At 41.2% G+C, this 15,954-nt stretch overlaps 1 protein-coding gene across 3 annotated transcripts in view; it reads right to left on the minus strand.

The window, feature by feature from the left end:
* TAFA4 (TAFA chemokine like family member 4) overlaps positions 1-15,954 on the minus strand; it is a 169,752-nt gene that overhangs the window by 98,899 nt on the left and 54,899 nt on the right. For 2 of the 3 annotated variants that reach the window (XM_075183426.1, XM_075183424.1), the window contains exons 1-2: positions 10,911-11,040; positions 3,633-3,748 (exon numbers count right to left, since the gene is read on the minus strand). In XM_075183426.1, coding sequence (XP_075039527.1) covers positions 3,633-3,748; positions 10,911-10,990 — 196 coding nt within the window. In that variant the 5' untranslated portion in view covers positions 10,991-11,040. Of the gene's footprint in view, positions 1-3,632; positions 3,749-10,910; positions 11,041-15,954 lie in introns of those variants that run through there. The other variant, XM_075183425.1, reaches the window with a different exon arrangement.

The raw sequence follows: 15,954 nt of genomic DNA on the forward strand, positions 1-15,954 counted from the left end.
GCTACAGCCCAGGGGCCTCAGTCAGCTGAGGGGCCCTAACAAAATATGTTTGTTCTATAAAAACAAAATATCTTTAATGACGGCTTGATCGGGTCATTATTAGTTAACGAGGGCAGTGCAAACGCCCACCCGCTACTCACCAAGTATGCTGACCGTTGGGTCTGCATTGCGGTGCTGCTACAGTGCAGCACAGCATCTTAGTGTGCGCCCTGTTGGTCACGGCGCTGCCAGTGAGAGGAGCCGCGATCATTCAAACAAGCAGAGAAGCGAGAAAAGAAGCATAGAAGGTAAGTACAGACTACAGAGAGCGGTGGAGGGGGCGCAGAAACAGAGGGCTACAGAAAAATGAGGGTGCAGAAAGAGAGGGCTACAGAAAAATGAGGGGGCAGAAAGAGAGGGCTACAGAAAAATGAGGGGGCACAAACAGAGGGCTACAGAAAAATGAGGGGGCACAAACAGAGGGCTACAGAAAAATGAGGGGGCAGAAAGAGAGGGCTACAGAAAAATGAGGGGGCAGAAAGAGAGGGCTACAGAAAAATGAGGGGGCAGAAAGAGAGGGCTACAGAAAAATGAGGGGGCAGAAAGAGAGGGCTACAGAAAAATGAGGGTGCAGAAAGAGAGGGCTACAGAAAAATAAGGGGGCAGAAAGAGAGGGCTACAGAAAAAGGAGCAGGGCATAATAGGAGTGAGAATAGCTAGTGGGCATATGTGAGACAAGTTGGTAGGCAGCAGGGGACATGTCAGTGTGTAACAGGTGAGTGATGTCCAGTTGTTTTGTTTTATATTATTAAATCTAACATTTGGGGCCTCCCCTCCAGATATCCTGCATTTGCTCCTGGGCAGCAGTGAAGACTGGACAGCGTTCTGCTTCAGACATCAGTGCATCTAGACTGCAGCCTTGCCAGCCAGCCACTAGGGGGTAAGAGTTATTAGTTATATTTTACAACTGTCAGGTGTTTAAGGGGCTAGGAAGGCAGTATTGGGGGGGGAGGGGCGGTAGGCTGTAGATTTGTCGAGGGTGCCGTGCACCCTTACACCCGCCCTGCGGGCGCGGTGCTTAGTGAGAAGGTCTCGTGAGAATGTGACTGTGACATCTCTATGTCGTAGGACATAGAATGATAAACAGTATTTGATTATCTAGCACAGAGGTGTTTGTAAGGAACCATTGTACAGTTTGTATACACTAATCACGGCGTAATAAATTGTAGAGTGGCTCAATAAGTCCTATAACATCAGTACAAAAGATCTCAAATAAAGCACCAATGGTTTTAGAACAAATACAAATAAATCGACAGATAATAATCTTAAACCAAAAATTATTGGTCTTCCAGGTGGATTAATACAAGTTTTGTCTATCCTAAAAATTAAAAACTCTAGGCATATCATTATATACAAAGTCAAGTTCTTGTTTAGTTATAACACCAACAATTAGGGCTAGATTTACTAAGCTGCGGGTTTGAAAAAGTGGGGATGTTGCCTATAGCAGCCAATCAGATTCTAGCTTTCATTTATTTAGTACCTTCTACAAAATGATAGCTAGAATCTGATTGGTTGCTATAGGCAACATCTCCACTTTTTCAAACCCGCAGCTTAGTAAATCTAGCCCTTAGTGTCTATTCCAGAACAGATCTTTCATCTGTAGGTTTCTAAATTGTGTATAAAATCCCTTATCACTTACCATAATTAATGTATTAGTTTGTATGATTCCCGGGGCATTATCACATCCTTACACCCAAGCCCCTGGCTACTTCCTTAATAATGATGTCTGGATTGTTTTTATACAATTTTCTAAATGATAAGTCTGCCCATATTCTGGCTAGCAATGAATATCGGATTGGGCATAAGTCGTTTGACAAATGGGGGCCTCAGAGTACCCCTAGCCCAGGGGGCTACAATGTCTTAATTCGGCCCTGGGTAGGAGCCATATAAATGAAGATCTTGCATAATAGCTGTATATGTTAATATATGTTAATATTATCCCCTAAACCTCTTTCCCATAAACTAATAGAACAGCACAGTTTCCAGGTAGAACATTCCCACATTTCCCAGCAATCTCCTTGTACTGAACACAGAAGCACTCAGCGTTTATATATTCAGTACACAGCATTCCTAATGAACACTAGATCCAATCAATCAGAAATGAGCTTTCCTTTGTCTCACTAAACTATGCAGATTAAAGCTAATATCTGATTGGTTGCCAGAGCCGCCTTAACGCATGGGCACGCTGGACAGTTGGCCGGGGGCCCCACGAGCATAGGGGCCCCATAGGCTTTCCAAGTTTTCAGTACATTATTCCGGGAGAATTATTCAGAACCTTCAAACCCTTTTTATTAAATAGTTTAGGGGGACTAATCACCTCAGTATCAGCTGCTATCTGCCATCTTGCTGTTGCTAATACATATCTTGACTACGACGAAAACAACGTACACGGACTAATTGTATATAAGCAAGACAAAATCAACACACATCTTTTTTTGAAGCCGTAAAGCTTTCATAAAGTCCTTCTAATATCAATTCTAATAACAGTCCATATCAGTTGGCTCTCTCTGCTAAACGTAAACAATGAAAGAATTGGAACTGAGCGCAACGAAGTTTGACCGCTATGACGCGACAGTGGCTTTGTTTTCGGTTTTAGGTAGGGCCCCAGTGCACTGCTGTGACCGGTGGCCTTTAATGCCGTTAAGACGGCCCTGTTGGTTGCTAGTGCTTACAGTACATCACTGGGGCTTGTACAATGTAATTAAGTAAGTCCCTATGTCAATTTGTTACAAGCCACATTATAGAACCTTTGGATGCAAGGTTAAGTGATGTCAGCCACCATTAGCAACAGTGCATTATAATATATACTGTTGAAATGTTGCCTAAGTGTATGGACTGATGGCATCAATCAAATTTATATTGGACATCAGCAGCCCTGATTAGATAAGCTTTATTCCGATCTGATAACTAGATTACAGAGGAGAACTTTAAATAAGCCTTCATTTGCAATCCAGCTCTTCTTAAATGTTAACTTATACGATTTCTAAAGTTTATTTTGTTCACAAAGAAGGTGCAAATTTTGCAAGAACGTGCATTGCATCATTTCATTGTACTTTAGGAAAATCTACTGAAGCAAATGGGCTAAATTTAATCCCGCCTTTGTCTTCACTGCTGTACGTTGCATTATGCTAAGTCATTCCCCATTTGGGAGCAGAGTCTAGTACAGTATGTAGCTGAGATGATTACACTGTAAGAAATTATACTAAATAATTCATCTGCGGGCTCCATATCACAACAGCAGTAGAGTAACATAAACAGGTGACGTCTGACAAAAGAAAATGCATAAAGAAATTATTTTTTTGTATTTTTACATCTCTTTGGGGGGATGAAATAGGAGCAGAACGGAATGAAAATTATAAAACAAAATGACGGATGGGGAAAGCACTAATATCATGCTGAAAAAAAAATAAAAGTCTCCAAGATTTATCATAAACAACAGAACAATACGTCTTAAATTTGTAGCATAATATCGGGAGGCGTGATTACGGGTGCAGGGAGATTGCATGCGAACGGCCTCATGAATTACCAGTGGCTAAAAACTGGACATGTTATTAATTGGTCTCAGCAGCGTGTAATGAGTTTAACATTCGTACCTGTTTGCCCTCGGGAATGGAGGCTTGAGGCTGACAACAGTTTACAGCACACCATTAAGACGTAGGCCAAAATGAGCCAGTGAGTCAGAAGCATTGATTTGGCATAGAATCTCATCCTGAAGGCAAAAAAAAAAAAGTATATATATAAAAAAAAAACAATATAATAAAGTCAATGAATAATACAGACATTGTACTATGAAGAAAAGAACAAGACGTCAGGTTGAAATAAGTAGCTGAAACAGAATAATAAACAGTAATGTTAAAGTCACTTCAGTGAAGGAGTGTAATGTTAGTAGAAAGCTCTTGCGATGAAGCTGGACGGGAGCCATTTTGTTCTCCCACACAGAGGAAAACCTGGAAGGCAGTGCTCTGTCAAACGTTATAGCGTAGGGGTGTAAGAGAGGTTAGGACTCGGTTTCATTTCCAATTTCAGAGGAGATGTGAGATATTTTCCTTTCTGCTATTATGTGTGTTGTAGCACTGATAAGAACACAGGCTTATGAACTGGGTGTGTGTGACTGCCATTCTCTAAGCTGGAAACTGTGTTTGATCACTGAGGTTGCTAAGGAGGGCTGAGCTGTTAAATCACCTCATAGGTCAGTTTTTTAACTGTGGGACCGGACAGAATTGTCATTTTTAGGGCACCCAGGTGCTTTTCATAGGCGGGCGTCCTCCAGAATCAGAATTCACTGAGGGCAATGGCAGCTGTGACATGGTGGGGATCTAACGACAAGTCTGACAGGATGAGAATCTAAAACACAGAAGGGGATGTGTATGAAACTTAGAGCACGGGTAACTGTGAAATAAAACGCAGCTATAATCCATAAAAAACAAATAAATTCTGTCATATTTCTTTTCAGTAGGCTTTAGAAAATGAACAACAACATCTGATTGGCTGCTATGAGTTATGGCGCGTAAATAAAATTGAAAAAAATTGTAAGCCAACATCTGATTGGTTGCTATGGGTTATAGCACATCGCAGGGCCACATAGCAAAATTTGATTGGGGGACCCGGGGGTAAACGCAGGAGTTGTAGAGGGAGGTTTCCACACCGCGCCCCCAGTGGGCGTGACCAGCATGCATGGGGGCGTGGCTATAATATTATACAGTGCTTGGCTGCTCTCCAACTCTTCCTATCCCCATAATATACATGTGCATTACTGTTAGGTGCACGCAGCTTTCCCTCTTCAAGCAGAGCCGTGTGAAGTGGGGGCAGGGTCCAGCCACCTCAATTATACAGTGTCTAAGACTTGGAGGGGGGTTTCCAGGCACTAGAACCCCCCACCTCGGTTTTCCTATGGGCCCGACAATGAGGTTTTCGGCCCCATCCTCAGGTTTTCCCAGCCTCAGAGGGAAGTGGAGGACCAGGGGTGGGGCAACACGATATTTCCAGGCCCCCCCTTACCTCCTGCCCATATAGCCACTACAACCCTATTGTCACCCACCTGACACTTTCTTCATAAATGCTGGGGGCAATTTAGTGTAGGGAAAGATGATGAATTTAATGAATATATGGTGGGAAACACCGTCTTGGGTACTACTTAAGAATCTCTTCTCTCCACAAAGCAGGCAAGTATGTTTTAAAGTGTCCATGGGGTGGCGCTCTAGGGCCCTTTTAAAGCGTGTTGTTGTGAACACACAGAAAACTAGGCACTTTCATAGCTGACAATTGTCCTTATTTCCCAAGGACAACCATTGATTTTACAGATTCGTCTCTGGTTCTCCTTTTCACCCTGTTATTATCACGAACTGTCAGTATTGACAAGGCGAGCAAGAAAATTCCTCTTTTTCTCCTTTATAGAGGAAATTCAAGGTTTTTAATTATATCCTAGTGGTTTTATACATGAATATTTATTGAAGATGATTATTTAAAATACATAAAGGTTGTTAACTTGAAATTCATTAAACGTGACATGATGGGTTTTGTAGCGTTCCAAGGTCCTATGATACAATAGTGCACAAGATCTGCTGAGCTGCAACGGTTCCAATAGCAACGTGTCTCTGGTAACTGTCTTACAAGGTTGGTAACTATATTCATTAATATGCACGCACGACGAGCGCTCATTGTCAACGCAGGGTGGTCTGTGGACATGGGGTAATGGAACAAACAGCCATGCACAAGAAACAAGTATGTGATCTCTGCCTCTAGAGATGGTAGGCAATATATTGGCATTAATTTGTGCACATAACAATAATAATAAGATTTGAATTACTTCATTAACCTGATAACCACTCTTGTGTGCAACCACCTGCTTTGAATTTCCTGTTCTCCAGTGTTTCTCATTCTTATCTACTCTACGGGAATGTCTGTAGACTCCCGAATTTCAGGGAGATATCCCAGACTCCCAGAAGAGCAGGCCAGCCTCCAAGACCCCACTCGATCTTCTTGCATTAGTACAGGGCTCTGATGATGCCATTGACTGCAAATTTGCCTCACCTGGGAGTTGGTGAAAGAGAGGCGATCTTCAAAATTAAATCTTTTAATTGTCTGTGGCCATTTAAATTTCTAGAAGCTCTGTAGCCATGCTGGTTACTGAATGAAGTATCTGCTGAAGTACTGTATTCCTCTTTGCAATGTTTCCTTTGCAGGCATCCACTAGGGGGCGCACTTAATAAAATGGCGCTATGAGCACACATGTGTCATAATCAACAGCAACCAATCAGAATCTAGCTGTCACTATTCAAGAGCAGTTTAGACAAAGTAAACAAACATCTAATTGGTTGCTGTGCATATAGCATTATTATATTAAATTATCCCCTATGTGATTAATGGGTGCTGAATGGAGATTGACGATCAGGAGGTAATACTCTCATCAGTATGGATTCAAATCTGAAAGGGGTGGGCTATACTTGCCTTCTTTTTGAACCTTTTTGGAGGAACCCAGATAGGACGTCCAAGGGATAAGTGCAGGGGGTGTAACAACAATGCTGGCGCAATTAGCATCATATCGGATCATTAAGGCCCCACCCACTTTCAAAGGAAGTGTTGTGAGATCAGGGTGGATTTCCTACTCTCCCGGGAGTCAGGGAAAACACCCCCGAAATTCATATTTTAAGTTTGAAGGCACCAACATACTTTATAAAGGTGCAAGCTCTCATTAAATGCACGAAGTCAAGTCAATAAATAGAAATGTAAGGAATATTATACAGCGTTAATTAGTGATGACAGTTGTCTTCTCTTGTCTATGACATTATAAACAAAGGAAGCTTTATTTTCCTTTACAGAATAAGAAAGCGTGATAAGCTATTCCCTAGTCATGTCTGTGATATATTCATGTCATGGATTCATAGTCACATGACATATCTTAATTAACTGGTGAAAACTTTTAAACACTGTTTTGGGAAACCGAGAAAGGCGTCTGAAAAAGGTGGAATTGATTTTTTTTTTTCCTTCGCTTTGAAAAACAGAAACAATCAATGTTTAACTCTCTCACTATGTCCACCGATTCCAAGTACAACGTTTGACAGGGTAAACCTAGAAGTCTTATCATGATTATTTAAATAAGACAAATGGTTGTAGAAGGCACATTTCTTGGGGTGTTCCCTGATTTGCAGGAGGATGCACAGCCTTTTCCTCTCCTAAAGAGAACTTGACTTTTTCACCTAATCTCAGAGGGCCTGATTCATTAAGGATCTTAACTTGAGAAACTTCTTATTTCAGTCTCCTGGACAAAACCATGTTACATTGCAAGGGGTGCAAATTAGTATTCTGTTTTGCACATAAGTTAAATACTGACTGTTTTTTCATGTAGCACATAAATACTTGATAACTTATTTGTACACTGAAATTTAAAGTTGATATTTGTGTGCTACATGAAAAAACAGTCAGTATTTAACTTATGTGCAAAACAGAATACTAATTTGCACCCTTTGCATTGTAACATGGTTTTGTCCAGGAGACTGAAATAAGAAGTTTCTCAAGTTAAGATCCTTAATGAATCAGGCCCAGAGTCCTTGAATTTCACCTACAATGGGACATATTTTGCATTACTTGGAACCGTGATAGGTGATTTTGCAGAGGGGGAAGGGGGCAGTTGCCACCTAGTCTAATGCCCCACCAATGCTGTAGGTGCAGTTGATAGCTAAGGACAGTGGTATAATTTTAGCCAAGATTGGTCATATGTAAAGTAATCACAGTGCAGAACTATCACAGCAATGGCTGCCTATTGGAAGAAACAGCTTCTGATGGCTTCCAATAGGCATTATGAGGAACAGCGGAGATTAGAGGCTCCTCATTGGACCTTATTCACCCCTGCCTATCACTAGAAATGGGTGTGGCCCAAGGACCCAGGGAGAGTGGGTGTTTGTCAAGACCCCTGACCTACTTCTGACTGCATATCCACAAGACAATTAGCTGACTGTACCTTACTGTCTACAATGGAATACTGCAACCTATTGCAGCGTTAGACAGTAATGGTCGTTCGGTGACTGGCTTGGTGGATATACAGGTAAAAGTAAATTAAGGATCGGGACAAAGACTGAGAGCACCCTCTGCTCCTCACAAAAACTGGTAAGTAGGACAGAGTCAGCTGTACCAAACGCTTCCGGTCAGATGCACAGAGCGCATGAGATCTAAAACCAAGGCAAAGGCAGAGGGCAAACATGATAAAATTGGTGGGAACAGAGCACAAGAACAGACAGGGGTGAAATATTGGGAAGCAATTAGATGGAGGCTAACAGCAGTTATGGGGGCAGAGATGGAAGACAGACAAAGGAACAGGCAGTGAAATAAAAGAGGATATTTATATAATAGATTGGGTAAATTAATAAAAGACAGATAAATAGGTAGGCTAGAGCAACACGAGCCAGACAAGAGTAACCAACGAGGCAATGGGGGAGGCGTCAATAGAGTGACAGACGATTAAATAAGTGGTAGACAATGAACATGAGGAAAGGAAAATCAGATATAAGACAAGGGGGGAACAGTTATAGGGACAGGATACAGTTAAGGGATGAGAGATGAAGGGAGGCCGACAAGAGGGAGAGATAGTGGGATAGCCAAGAGGCAAAAGAGACATGAAGGAGTCAATGAATGGACGTGAGGCAAGAGGTTGTGGTGGACAAGGGAGAACAAGGCTGAGACAAGAGGGCAGAAGAGACATGGCGGAGACAAACGGATCAGATATAAGACATGGAAGACCAGGAGGTACATGTAATGGAAGACCAGGAGGTACACGTAATGTAAGACCAGGAGGTACATGTAATGGAAGACCAGGAGGTACATGTAATGGAAGACCAGGAGGTACACGTAATGTAAGACCAGGAGGTACATGTAATGGAAGACCAGGAGGTACACGTAATGTAAGACCAGGAGGTACACGTAATTTAAGACCCGGAGATACACGTAATGTAAGACCAGGAGGTACACGTAATGTAAGACCAGGAGGTACATGTAATGGAAGACCAGGAGGTACACGTAATGTATGACCAGTAGGTACACGTAATGTAAGACCAGGAGGTACACGTAATGTAAGACCAGGAGGTACACGTAATGTAAGACCAGTAGGTACACGTAATGTAAGACCAGGAGGTACACGTAAGTAAGACCAGTAGGTACACATAATGTAAGACCAGGAGGTACACGTAATGTAAGACCAGTAGGTACACGTAATGTAAGACCAGTAGGTACACGTAATGTAAGACCAGGAGGTACACGTAATGGAACAAGGAGAAGAGGGCAGGGAGCTGTTATAAGTGTATGTTCAACTCAAAACTATGCAGTATTTCTGTGTCAGTCGCACGTCAGATATACAAATATGTTGAGCCTCAAATAACGTAGAGAAGCAGCTTGACAGTGTTAGTAGTAAATGCAGAAGTGGCGTTACCCTATTCCTGCACAATAGAACGTAAGGAAGTGTCATATACACAAGATAGCGTTGCATTTTGACAGTCTTCTTAAGAAATGCGAAAGTTGCATCTTCCACATAAAATGTCATGAACTAACACATCCCCACATCCGTCGTTTACCGCTTTATAAATCCAACGGGAATCTTCCCTCCTGCCGTGGTCCAGTTGGAAATGACAAATATGAAATGCAAACAGACGGCTGCAACTTGGCATTATGCGGCCGCAATACTAGTGAATGAACTGCAGCTGGAGGGGTCAATACGTAAACAGTTAATCAGAAGCGGCTGGTGTCATCATCATCATCTATCTTTACACCAGGGGGTATATTTGCTAAACTGCAGGTTTGAAAAAGTGGAGATGTTACCTATAGCAACCAATCAGATTCTAGCTGTCATTTTGTAGAATGCACTAGATAAATGATAACTAGAATCTGATTGGTTGCTACAGGCAACATCTCCACTTTTTCAAACCCACAGTTTAGTACATCAAGATAGATAGGTGTCTCTTTATTTGAGTACATGTATTATTTGAACCTATTACTGAGATTATGGGTAATGTGTGGCCATTGTGAAGCCTATAGGACCAGCCCCTGATGTGTGTCAGGTTTCCCATCACTCCCCTAAAGAGTTAGTAGATCAGACATACCCGCCACTATGCACATAATCGGTAGACATAACACGCAAAACTAGTCATTTCCCCTATCTATGGGGGCAGTTCTCAGGACAGGAAAGTGGGTGAGGACCTTGAAACACTTTATGGGCACATAGGTACAATTTGTGTATGAAATATTGAGCCAGTTGATAGGGATAGCCCTTTAAATGAATAATTAATTAAATAGGTAAAGTGTAAAATGACATTGCTAAAATACACAGTCATTAATTTATAATTATAATTAAAAAAAGCATACCTCCCAACATTTAGAAATCCGAAAGCGGGGCAGAATAAGTCACACCCTATTCTGGCCAAACCCCACCCACAAACGAGCATATGTATGTAAAGCTCCACCCATTTTGCTGTTAAACCCCACCCCATAAGCGACCCGCAAATTGGGATGTCCCACCACATTCGGGACAGTTGGGAGATAGAAAAGTCAAATATTTTTTAGGAATGATCAGCATTATCGTTTGAACAAAGAACCTCTCAATGTTAGAATTATAGTAATATCCTTATGTTATTTTAGAGTATCTCTCCGTCAGCATAACGCCCATTTAAACAGATTTGACTGACAGCTAATTTTGACAAGAAATTCTGCAGTAGTTAGAAGTTTATTCGGCAATAATTGCCTCGGTAATGGGGGATGGCATCTTGCAGTCAGTATATATAACATTTTTACAACCACAACAGATGATGTCTATTCCGCTGCTACCCATAAGAATCCGCCTCGCTCTCCCTCACCCGTACCCTATCTGCATTTAACAAAAATTATCTTACCTTACGGGCTTTGCAAGAATTTTATTCCAGTCAAACACAATTATTTTTGTATCTACTTCAAAGTTGCTCCAAATTCCCATTTGCCACTACAGGTAACTCGTTCCGCATTTCAGAAAATGTCTTCCCCAAAAGAGACCTGTGAGAGAAAACAGAACAGATGGCAATTAGAGGTTTAAATGGTGATGTTTGCTAAGCTCTCTTTCCCAATATAATAGTTTAGCATCACCCTCTAGACTTGTTTAAATACATGAAGGTCGGTAGATCAACTTTCTTTCCCACATATATGTCAGCGCTTTCCTAAATCTTTTTATATCTTTCTTTTTTTTTATTTAACAAAACACTGATAGCCACAGATATTAATGTGATAAACACTAAGAGGGGCTAATTAATAACACGGAGCAACGACCAATGTTATGCATTTACCCAATCAGCAACCAATCAGAAATCAGCTTTTAGCAGCTGTATACAGACTAAGCGCATGTGTGATTGGTTACTATGGGCAACATCATGGGCCTGATTTAAAAAACGTCAACTACAAGCAGATTTGAAGAAACGTCTCTTGTTGAATACAGGTCTAGGTACACTCTGATTATACGGCACTCGCCGTATTGAGACAGACACAAATTCACTGCAGGATACGTACAATACTTATATGTGATATAAAGTCCCATCAGAACGCACAGGAAAAAAAAGTATTCAATCATTGTCACCTGTCAACAATATAGGGCCATGATTCATTAAGGATCTTAACTTGAGAAACTTCTTATTTCAGTCTCCTGGACAAAACCATGTTACAATGCAAGGGGTGCAAATTAGTTTTCTGTTTTGCACATAAGTTAAATACTGACTGTTTTTCATGTAGCACACAAATATCAACTTTAAATTTCAGTGTACAAATAAGCTATCAAGTATTTGTGTGCTACATGAAAAAACTGTCAGTATTTAACTTATGTGCAAAGCAGAATATTAATTTGCACCCGTTGCATTGTAACATGGTTTTGTCCAGGAGACTGAAATAAGAAGTTTCTCAAGTTAACTTAAGATCCTTAATGAATCAGGCCCATAGTCATTAATAAAAACTAGAGATGATCACTGACCCCCGTGAACTGGTTTTGGTTTTGGTTTTGGATCTGGATTAGCTTTGTGTTTTGGTTTTGGTTTTGTTTTTGGCAAAACCACCCTCATGTGTTTTGGTTTTGGTTTTGGATTTTTTAGAAAAAATACTAAAATATGCTAAAATCACATAATTTTGCTCTTTTTTTTGTTCCTACATTATTATTAACCTCAATAACACTAGTTTCAAGTCATTTGCAGTCAATTTAGACCACCTCACAGATCACTATATTATTTAAATACACTTTGGGACAAATACTGCAGCGACCTGGCTGGGTGGTAAGCGACAGAACAATGACACAAACACACGGCAGTTCCTAGCACATCTAGGAAACATTGGCACACAGCAGTGGCAGAAAAGATAAATGGGGGTCCGTCCTCCCTCCCACCCACCGTTATGTTGGATCTTGAAAGCAATTCAAAGCTCTCGAGATCCGACATCCGACGACGTCACAATGATGTTTTGCCTCGTTTTCAATTCCGAGGGCGCGCGACGGGCTCGGCTCGGTACTCGGATCCCCAAAGTTCGGGTGTGTTCAGTTACCGAGGAACCGAGCCTGAGCATCTCTAATAAAAATCATTAAAAAAAAAAAAGTTAAATACATGTATTAGGCTGTTACTAATGTCTACCAGGGGAGGACTGTCAAATTTTAGCCTAGGGGGCAAGAGTCGACTCAGCAGCCTATTAGGAACATTTTAAAGGGAAAAAAAATTCATGTGGCCCAGTGACCCAGCCCAAGGTAGCCCACTATGGGACCAGCCCAACCCAGCCTGCTCTCATGTCTACTGTACATAAAATGCATTTTTACAGTTGCTCTTAATTGCAAACACATGTTGTAGCATGTAAAAACGTCTGTCTTCACTATCGCCCGGCACTTACACCCGATCTGTAACTGGTGCAAGTGATACAACTGAAGAACACGTTACCTGAGAGATGCCCAAAGCTTGAGTCGGGTGCTGCTGCGTGCGCTCAAGCTTGACACGCCCTCACTGTACATTGACCATGTGCATGCGCCCTGTCGACTCCCCGTTACGCCCATGATGTCATTAGTTCCTAGTGATCTGATTGGCTGCAATCTTATGACAGGAGTACTGTAACTATACTTTCTGTAGAACATAACTGCTTTAGCGAAGTTCTTAAGCAAACCATTCCTTCTTTCACTGCTCACTCTCAAATGACAAATACATCCTACATCTGTCACTGTACTTTTAAAGTGGCTTATAAATGAACTCAAGTACACCCTTGTTTCTCTCAGTGCACTCAGCAGTCAGCTGGGGTATTAATATTATGCATTTAGTTTGACCTTGTGATCCAGAGGCCCTTTGCAATTAAACTGCTGTATAAGAGCGTGTTAAGTGGGTTTTAAGGATCTCACTGTCATCATGGCTGCTTGTGAAAGGGGAATGTAAATGAACAAAATATTGAGTAATTAATATGGACATAACCAGGGCACTTGGATAAGTTGACATACAAACCATGTTTTATTAAATAACTGGTTTAATATTTTTATTGTTATGAGCTGCATGATAAAGACCTAGGGCCTGATTCATTAGTGATCTTATCTTGTGCAAAAGTTAAGATGCTTATTTTAAGAAGAAACAGGGAGATAAGAGTGAAGTTAAGATGGATTTTCATCTTAACTTAAGAAATTCTTCACTTACGCAGTAGATTTTGCTTCTTATCTCCCTTTTCTGAGCATGCACAGAGTGGATTTGCTTAAGATAAGCAAATAACCACAGATAAGATCACTAATGAATCAGGCCCCTAGTGCATACAATCTGTATTTTTTTGGACACCTGGAACTTGTATTTGGTTTATGGGTCTGTCTTAGCACCCATGATTACGTTTTGAGTTAATCATTTATTTTATATATAATTATTTTATTATTGGGAACAAGTATAAATAAAACCAAGACCAAATAAAGCTACTTTCTGTGATGCTTCATGATAAGGGGCTTGATTCGTTAAGGAATTAAGGCAAGAAATTGAGTAAGTTTTCTTACTTAAGTTTTCTGGACAAAACCATGTTACAATACAAGGGGTGCAAATCAGTTTATTATTTTGCACATAAGTTCAATGCTGGCTGTTTTTTTCATGTAACACACAAATATCAACTTTAAATTTCAGTGTAGCTATCAAGTATTTGTGTGCTAGATAAAAAAAACAGCTAGTATTTAACTTATGTGCAAAATAATCAACTAATTTGCACCCCTTGCATTGTAAGATGGTTTTGTCCAGAAAACTTAAGTAAGAAAACTTACTACATTTTTTGCCTAAGTTCATTAATGAATCAGCCCCAAGGTGTTTTAGAAACATTTATTAATGCGCAAAAACTGAGGGTTTAAATAAATTTAGTGTTCTCATTTTCTGTACACTCTGGTACAGAGATCATTGTCCAAAGAGCACCCAACTTTCAGAGCGAGCGCTTGTGAGTGTTCACCAAATTGTTTAATAGACCCTAATTTTGTATGTATTTACAACACTACTGAAAGCCCCTCTGGCAGAGACTGACTGACAGTTTGGCAGAAGAAATGCAGCTGTGCGGATTGGTTGATTCATGCGTAACGGGCAAGGATAGCAATGTCACAGCAGCTCAAATGACTGCAGTCTCAGCCCTTTGAGCTGTGGGAGGGTCTTGATGATGCAGCAATATGCAATATACACACAGGTCACTTTATTAGGTACACCTTTCTAATACCCCCCCTCTTCATGACATGGATTCAACAGTGTGCGGGAAACATTCCTTAGAGATTCTGGTCCATGGTGACATGATAGCATCAAGCAGCTGCTGCAGATTTATCAGTTGCACCTTCACGTTGTGAATCTCCCATTCCACCACATCCCAGGATGAATACATGGATTTATTTTAAGGCAAATTCTGACCTTAGCATCTGCCTGTTGCAGCAGAAATGGAGATTCACCAGGTGATGTTTTTCCGGTCTTCATTTGTCCCGTTTTGGTGACCCTGTGCCACTGTAGCCCTGTGTGGTCTTCTGCTGCTGTACCCCATCCACTTCAAGGTTCGACGTACTGTGCACTGAGAGATGCTCTTCAGCATATCACTGTTGTATCGTATGGTTATTTGAGTTACTGCCATCTTCCTGTCAGCTTAAACCAGTCTGGCCTTTCTCCGCTGAGCTCTCTCATTAACAAGGCATTTACGGCCACAGAACTACCTCTCACTGAATTCATTTTGTTTTAGGCACCGTTCTCTGCAAACTCGAGAGATTGTTGTGCGTGAAAATCCCAGGAGATCCGCAGTTTCTGAGATACTCAAACCACCCCCCCCCCACCCCCCCTCATCTGGCAGCAACCATCATTCCACGGTCAAAGTCACCTTAGATCACATGTCTTCCCCATTCTGGTGTTTGGTCTGAGCAACAACTGAACTTCTTGACCATGTCTGCCCGCTATTGAGCTGCATTTAGTTGCTGTCACGTGATTGGCTGATTAAATATTTGCATTAACGAGCAGGTGTACAGGTGGGGGCATTGAGTATGTATATAGGATTTGCCTCAAAATTGTGTTACTTTGTCTAAGAAATAGTGTATGTCTTATTTTTCAGTGGTAATCGTTTTTACGATGACCACCATAACGACACCGAGAAGTCCTCCAAATAAAAGACGAATCTGTAAAAAAACAATGTAAAGAAAAGCAGACTTACCTGTATACCGAAGTTGCAGATGTCCAATTAGCGCAGGATGCTGACCGCAAATGAGTCCGACTACTGAGGTGTCTGAGATTTTAACGTCTTAATTTAAAGCGGCAATGTTTGGTCAAGTATTTCAACACTTAACCTGCGGGGTTTGACTTTGCCGCTTTAGGAGGAAAAGAAGTCGCACTGACGTTAAAATCTATTGACGGACACCTCAGTAGTCGGACTCATTAAAAAAGCCACCAGTGGAAATAGATGTAATAGACACCAACGAAA

Source organism: Mixophyes fleayi, chromosome 8 (assembly GCF_038048845.1).
Source record: "Mixophyes fleayi isolate aMixFle1 chromosome 8, aMixFle1.hap1, whole genome shotgun sequence".
NCBI classification, from domain to species: Eukaryota; Metazoa; Chordata; class Amphibia; order Anura; family Limnodynastidae; genus Mixophyes; species Mixophyes fleayi.